Genomic DNA, 8,266 nt, shown 5'->3' with positions numbered 1-8,266 from the left:
AATAGGTGTAGGCTGCTGGGGGACTCCCATGATGGATTTTTCCTTCTCTCACCCTTTCTCACTCATCACCTGTTTATACACCTCCCTGCATTTCATCATTAGTTATGATTCATATCTGTCTCTCTTCCTCAGCATGTCTTTCTCTCCTCTCCCCTATCTGGTCGCCGCCCCTCCCTGAGCCTGGTTCTGCTGGAGGTTTCTTCCTGTTAAAAGGGAGTTCTTCCTTCACACAATTGCCAAAGCACTTGCTCATTAGGGGGTCATCATCATTGTTGGAATTTTCTTTGATTTGTCTGTATTATTGATCATGCCTTACAAAACAAAGCGCCTTGAGCCAACTGTTGTTATGATTTTGTTCTATATGAATAAAATTGAATTGGATTGAACTGAAATACATGTTGCAGTTATGTTCCTGCAGTTGAAAAGAGCTGATAATGACTAGACTTGGATAAGTACTTTGATTCTTAGAAGTGGCCCTGACAGTTTATTGTACTTTTAAATAAGGAGAAACAGGGTTTGTAGCCTCCTGCTCAGTGGGAATAAAACTGTCTCCCTGTTGTGCAGGATGGACGGTTGAGACCGGGAGATCAGCTCATTGCTATTAACAAGGAGTCCTTGATTGGTGTGACACATGAAGAGGCCAAAAGCATGCTAAACAAAGTGAAATTCAGGTGAGTGGTGTTCATGTTAGAAATGAATGTACCAAAGTCTAGTGTGGAACAATGAGCCAGTGTATACACAGTGCTACAGTATAAGCAGTTTTGATCTTAGCGTCTGTGTGTTTTTGGACATTGACATGATTTCTTTGTTATTTTTACTGTCTTCCAACACATATTAAGTTAGAGTCAGATAATGAATGTTTTCACAGTTTCAGTTTCAAGATATACCAAACAAAAGTACTGCAGTACCCACTGAAACAGAGTTATTCCTATACACAGGTTGGACAGCTGACAGATGCAGGCAGGATAGATTTTCAAAGCTTCCTCATAAAGAAATAAGATCCAAGGTCTGGAACTGACTCCAAGTGTGACACCTGCAGTTGGAAGCACAGAGCATAAAGTCAAAAGACATCTCAGTACAATAGAATAGAATAGAATAGAATAGCCCTTTATTGTCATTGTACATATACAATGAAATTATGGGAAACCAGGCAGACAGTGAGAGCACATGATTCAGGATTTTGGCACATTCTGTGAAAAAAACAAAAAGTCATTTGTGAGATTGACATTATATGAAGGGATGAAATCCCTCCCCTTACACGGAAATCCATGTAAAAGGCTTTTTTTTGCAAGAGTGGTGGCCTTTTACATCAAGCAGCTAGATAACAGCACTGCAGGACAGCTTCACAAACCAGTGATCAGAATAGCAAGGCCAGATTAGACTTAAGAAAAAGTCTCACGGTTTTGGACACATTGTAAAGAGGATGGTGGATACTATGATGAGTATAAGTGTAAAACATTGTCTGTAAAAGACATAAAGCAGTGTGATGGCATGGATATACACTCTCTCCAGTTCACTGGGTTACATGTAGATCATTAAAATCAGTTCAAACTGAGAAAAGCTCATATCACTCTTTTAGTGTTTCTTGTAACAGTTTAAGCTAATAACTTATAATACTTAAATAAAGTTGTGCAGAAACCTTCATACTGTGGAAACATTATCTTCTACAGCATCTTCGATCCTGGGTTGGAAAAAGCAACCTGATTTAAGCTTTGTTAAAGACTGCAACCAAATGACTTTTACACAAACTGCCATAGACCCACCTGTAAATACAGTGTCAAAGCTGATACTACACTTTAAGCCCAAAGTTGAATGTGTTTTTGTAAATGGGTAAACAAAATGTCCCACATACATGGACCACGCTTTGTGTGCCAACACTGATCACATGCTTATGTGTTTGTCTCTAGCCAAGATACTGCTGTGGACATAGCCTTCATCCCGGGTAAAGGACTTTTCCCCAGCAGCACGTCTCTTCACAATGGGCTCCAGCGAGCCTCGGGCAACAGCTACAACTCTGGACGCTTAAAAGTCCACATCCGATCACCCGAGGTCAGCTCCACCACATACACGGCTCCTACAGGTCATTCATAGAAGAAGTGGCCTGTTATTCTCACAGCAAACCAGAAGTTGCAGAAGAAGCAGGATTTCCATGTAAAAGAAAGATTAGAGTTGTATCTTCTGTACCTATATCAGCACACCGACTGCAGGATAAAAGAAACAACCTGACTGAGCTCTGGGAAACAGAGTTACTGTTGCTATTGATCCTCATTCCTTAAATGTGTCAGCTGGCTGAGTCGATTATGTTGTTTCAAAAATTGCAGGTTAAGACCACATTTATTCTTTGAGCTAAAGTCTCATATTGTACTAATGTCGTCAAAAAAATGCTAAAAGATCAACCAAATAACTTTGAAAAGGCCGCTGTACTTTGGTATAACTGAGGAATAAACATAGTCCAATAAACACACTGATTAATGAACCGTTATTGACTAAAGAGTAGTTGTACGTCTCACAGTATACAGCATGTTACACAACCTTTGGGACAGCGCTCTTGTTATTAATTAATACAATGAATGAGTTTATTAGCTACACTAATAAACTCATTGGTCATTAGTATTGGAATTCTATTTAACTATTTTCCTTGTGTTGTTGGTGTAGATCTGTGCAGAGGAGCCAGCCCCACCTTCCTCACCTTCTCCTGACATCTGTCCTCCAGATATTCATGTTTCAGGTGAGACCTCTGTGTTTGCACTCAGACTACAGTGCTGAAACCTGAAGGCTCTGCCTCCCATTCTACTTTTAAACATTGTAAATATTGATCACTGAATAGTTTTGTGAGGATGAAAATAATGATGAAATGGTGACTCATATTAGTGCACTTCAGTCACCACAGTTCAGCTGAACATCTGTCTCAGTCCTGAAGTAAAGCCAGAGAAGTGGAGACTGGATCTCAGATCAGTGAGGCTGTACTGATGCATGCGGTGGCTCAGCATGTTACATAGAAACATTTAGATAACACAAACAAGAGCAGTCTTTAAGTGAATGGACGTATTCACAGTTCATATTCATTTCAACATATTTTTGGCTCGCGTTATGTCTGCTGTTCTTTATTTCTGGTGCAACAAATGCCTCTCAGCAGAACATCACTTTGCCAAACGAGACTGAAAACGATCTGAAGCAGTCCAGTTGTCGTCATACTGAAGGACTGCTTCAGACCAGCAGCTGTAGTGTCATAGGGCTGCTCGTGGCTCTTGGCCGAAAGCCACTGGACAGCCTTTCCCAATCCAATTGGCTGGGATTACCCAGCCAAGGTTATTTTCTAGGTACTCTAATCATTTCACTCCCTGCCAGCCTCTAAGCCAGTTGCTAGCTGTGACAGATGTCAGCACTTTGTAGTGAGGTGAGCGCACACACAGAAACAGATTTTTATTATATTACAAAATATAATGTTCCAGAATTATGATCCAGGTTAAATATGGTTCACTGTGACAACATTTCAGATAAATACTCCTCTTAAATCAGTTAATCTACAAAATGACTCCACACTATGAAGACAATGTAAAACAGTAACATGAGTGTAAACAGAGTTTAAAGTCAGAAGAGCAGAGCAGCCATACAAATCTGGGACAGAAAAACGCATCATATGAATGGCTGGCTGCTCCCTCCCCTCGCCTCTACATAATCATCCACTTTGCTTCAGTTCCTCTCTTTTTAATCATCTGCTTTTCCCTGTACCATCGCTCACAGTCACAAAGACCTGCTTTAAACCAGCAACACCGACATCAGGTTGTCTATTCAACTCTGATATGACAGATTATATAACGATATTTCTCCTGCTGTTCCTCACTCCTAATTACACTGTCAGTATTCTGTTAAGAGGCCAGTGCAGGGGTCTGCAACCTTTAACACTCAAAGAGCCATTTGGACCCAGTTTCCACGGAAAAGCAAACACTGGGAGCCGCAAATACTTTCTGACATCTAAAATGAAGATAACACTGTTATTGTTTTTCACCTTTATGCTTTGTGTGAACAACTAAGGTGTGTTGCTTATGAAATCCATGAAGTGCTACAGAGAAAATTACATTTTATTTATGTAATGAACACATTTTGAACTCTTAAAAAATACAGCAAAAAGGAGATGCACCCAGGTGAAGGTCTCTTTTAAATGAATTACAAAGCTGTAAAAAAGGACTGTAAGCTGTGGTCTGTGAGGCGTGAGCGTGTTTGTTGTTACCATAGTTCATGGAGGAGCTGCTCACATACGTATGTGGATGCATGAGGATCCATACTTGGCCTGCCTGGGTTGAAAGTCTCGACAAACGCACAGCATTTTGGCTGGTATGGTTTATGTGAATGTGATGCTTATTGTGAGAGATGAAAAATAATAACATCATTTTATTTTTATGTTTCAAGATCACAATAATCTTCCAATTTAGAAGTACAAGTTAAAAACGAACTAACACAAATAAAATGCACTTCAGTTAAATACTTTGTTTTCCAAACCACGTGGAGCCGCAGAGCTAAAGAGCGCAGGTTGCCGCCCCCTGAGCTAGTGCTTCCTTGTTCTATGTACCACACATCTGTGTGTATATACGCAGTCTACTTAAGAAAGGATTTTTCTAAACAACCCAAACTTCTGGTTTCGTTTTTTTTTCTTTTTAACCAAAGTCAGTCCTGATTTTCTTTTCTTCATTTTCTTTCTCCAGGTTCAACCAGCCAGAGATCCCCGACAGGAGCAAAACCTAAGATAACCCTGGACCCTTACATTCGCCTCAAATCAGACAAATTAGACTTGGTGAGTCCTGACCTGCTCGGGTAGGCTTCTTTAGACCTATGCTGCCTGATACACAGTTAAGTGGACACTCATACCAAAGAAATCACACAGATTATGTGAGAGCGACGACACGTGTGAAGGCATATATGGTTGGTGGTTGAAAGGTGTATGTTGTTGAAGTCAGAAACTGGATCGAGGTTTGTGGGTGATCCTGGTCGACAGTGTTGAATACCTACCAGCAGGTTGTTAGGTGGGGCTGTGTGCAGGCAGGAATAGGACCCAAGGTGCAGACTCCGGAAACAGAACTTAAACAAAAACAGCTTTAATGCTGAACTCAAACATGACATAACTGGGAAAAACTCAAAATAAACTTACACCGGTGGACAGGCAAAACACACAGCTTGGTAAACGGTAGATCGCGACGCAGACACTAAGAAACACAGGGCTTAAATACACAAAGGGAGCAATCAGGGAATGGGTAACAGGAGGGAAACACAGCTGGGACAAATCAGAACTGACGAGACCAAAAGAAGCGTAAACTGAACACACTGAGATAAGACACAGACCTTCAAAGTAAAACAGGAAACGCAAAACACAGACTGAACAAAGACACAGGCTCATAAACAGGCACTGCAAAGGGAACAGAGACGTGGGAACAGGGCAGGCACTAACACTGACTGAACACGGGGATATAGGAACTAAAGATACACATAGACGCAAACTAGACAAGGGGATGCAGGTGATAGGGGAGACAGAGCAACTAAAGAAGACAGAGACCTAAGCCATAAGACAGAACTCAAAGAAACCAAAAACTAGGAAGTATACATAATATTATAAACTCAAAAACCCTGGGTCGACGACCCAGGCATCCTAACACAGGTATGTGAGAAACGAACTAGGAAGTGATGTCAGCTTCCTGGAAAATTCCCTTATGAGTCTGATTTGCAGCAGCTCAGGGCTGAGACGCTAAGCGTTGCATGCAGAAACACCACCGTGGCAGGATGTGGTGGACCGAGGTCGTTTTGGTCCTTTAAGCGATTGGCTGCTAGAGAGGCACTTTCTACGTGACCTGCCGCTTGTGGCTGAGTTGCTGTCTATCCCAATTGTTCCCCTCTGTGTAATACCACTAAGAGTTGATTGTGGAATATTTAGTAGTGAGGAAATGATTGCAGACAGCATCCTATCATGGAAGCACGCTGGGATTCACTGAGCTCCTGAGAGCGACCCGGGATTGTACACACCTGGGCCATGGAAGTGATCGGAGCACCTGGATAATGGATGATTTGGATGGATTGGTGTGCACTAATGTCCCCCACTTGCCCTCTGGGTGCTCTTTATCCTTCATGCTTGGGCCCTCTACCAAAGGCCTGAGAGTCTGCGCTCCTCCCTGCAGAGATGTCGTTCCTGGATCTGCTGGAGCCACTCGCCTAGTTTAAGATAAGATAAGATAAGATAACCTTTATTAGTCCCACACGTGGGAAATTTGTTTTGTCACAGCAGGAGTGGACAGTGCAAAAGTTATGAGGCAAAAATAAGAGTCACTGCTCCAAGTGCTCCGATTACCACAGGGACCACCGTTAACCACGGCTTCAGCTTTCTCATCTTCTGTAGTTGCTCTCTCAGTGAGCTTCATTCTCTTCCTGAGTTTGGTATTACTCAGTATAGCTCCCACCCACTCTGCACCTTTTCCTATGTTATTTCGCCTTTTCACTGCTTCTTCCTGCAGTGCACTCATCACTTTCAGTCATCAGAAACTAATAGAAACTGGCCTCAGCCCGAACCCAGATTTGACTTCAGATTGGACCCACAGTATCCCAGTACTCCCAGCCCATCATCTTTATGCATCCAGTTATTAATCTCCCTCTTACAGGCCCGCCCTGCCTGCTCCATTGCATGTGGATTATTTTTACCCTGTCAGCAGACTCTGTCCCTTCAGCTTTACGACTCTCTCTTTGTACAGTTGTTACTGTTATTTAGGTTGATTTTAATGTTGCCAACATTTTGCTTGGGCATGTTGATCCAGGGATTAGAGACACAGTTTAAACACTGGCAACATTCTGTCCTGATTTGTTGGCACTGCAAAGGAAAACGAACAGGCAGTGTACAAAACGCTATTGAAAACAAAGGAATTACACACGTGTTGAACAGAGCAGTGTCTGCTTTATGACTGTGGTGAATTTGCTAATTAAAGAACTCTATAATCGATTTATGAAAAACACATGTAGGCAGTTTTTGTACTTTCTTCTACTGCATCCTGTCCTGGTAGCTCAGGTGTATCAGTATGTCTCCTAGACAAGCGTCCTCTTTGCAGATGCTTTGTGAAGTAACTTTAGGCTAATATTTGTAATGAAATATAATTTTACTTGGAGAACAAACTGTGATATGCAGAGTGCAGTTTGATGACAGCATACAATGCTTCATGCTTCATGCTCCTGTCTCTCTTAGGCCTTGTCCTTCCTTGGTTTGGATGTCACAGAAGAGAAGAAGAAGCAGCTGCGACAGAGTCTGACCACAGACCCACAAGGCACCGTGGCCTATGGAGGTGACGTGCATGCAAGCAGCACACGTACACTCACTGATATGAGCCGCACACATTTGTAGTCGTGTCAGCTGTTGGGTGGAAGATCTGTGCTGAGGTCCTGTCAAATCATGTGACAGCAGCATGTTTCTTATTGGCTGTGTCACTTGTGTAAAATGTCAGATTGTGTAACCAGCTGTGACTACATGTTTCCAGTCGTTTGGAGGGCCAGCGTTTACATCGTAGGGCTAAATTCACCTGCGTGTACCTGTTAATGCTCACTGACAGAAAGGAGGGATGATAAAGGGTGTGCATGATATTAAACTGTACAGGCAGCTTAGTCTTTAGACTGCAGGTCAAACATGAGATCCCATCCTGACACATGCCTCCATGCCACCAAGCTTCCAGGATGCTTTTCTGTGACAAAGCAGTTGCTGTAATGCTGATGACAGCCGCACAGTTTGAGTGTGTAGGGTCCTATAGGTGAGCTGAGGAACATGAATGCTGCAGTGATGAGTCACCTGACAGGCAGGTTGTTCAGCGTCTCGAAGAACAGATCAGGTCTGTTGCCTTTTCATGTAACTCTGTGATGCTGAGGAGCGTACGACAAAGTAATGGCTTAAAGATGTATGTTACACCTAAAGTCAGTTTTCAGTGTGACAAAGAAGCTTTTTAACCTCGCCACACAACTGTAGTAACTGCCGCAGGTGATATTCAGATGCACACTGATGCACACTGCTGAGCTATACCTCAGAAATACCCCTGACTAAAGCTATGCAGCCACGTCATAGCAGTGCAGTGTCTGTCCTGTACAGTCAAAGAGAAGATGCAGAAAGTGCATAAATGTGTTTCTGCCGTGTCTGGTTTCTGGAGCGTTGACCCAGCGGAGGGTCTTTGGATATTTGGGCTCGCTGTTGTTGTCAGTGCTTTTCTTTTATGCTTTTGTGACACACACTAATCCCAAAATGTAAAGGAAC

At 42.5% G+C, this 8,266-nt stretch overlaps 1 protein-coding gene across 4 annotated transcripts in view; it reads left to right on the top strand.

Annotated features, from left to right (window-relative positions):
* LOC102216205 (syntaxin-binding protein 4) overlaps positions 1-8,246 on the top strand; it is a 71,550-nt gene extending 63,304 nt beyond the window's left edge. For all 4 annotated transcript variants that reach the window (XM_005751166.2, XM_005751165.2, XM_005751167.2 and 1 more), the window contains 5 exons: positions 565-671; positions 1,908-2,049; positions 2,656-2,728; positions 4,704-4,792; positions 7,217-8,246. In XM_005751166.2, coding sequence (XP_005751223.1) covers positions 565-671; positions 1,908-2,049; positions 2,656-2,728; positions 4,704-4,792; positions 7,217-7,372 — 567 coding nt within the window. In that variant the 3' untranslated portion in view covers positions 7,373-8,246. The remainder of the gene's footprint in view (positions 1-564; positions 672-1,907; positions 2,050-2,655; positions 2,729-4,703; positions 4,793-7,216) is intronic.
* Positions 8,247-8,266: the final 20 nt, after the last annotated feature.

Source organism: Pundamilia nyererei, unplaced genomic scaffold (assembly GCF_000239375.1).
Source record: "Pundamilia nyererei isolate P.nyererei 1_Seehausen unplaced genomic scaffold, PunNye1.0 scaffold00302, whole genome shotgun sequence".
Classification (NCBI taxonomy): domain Eukaryota; kingdom Metazoa; phylum Chordata; class Actinopteri; order Cichliformes; family Cichlidae; genus Pundamilia; species Pundamilia nyererei.
Note: the sequence above shows the minus strand (reverse complement) of the source record. Positions and strands in the feature narration are given on the sequence as shown.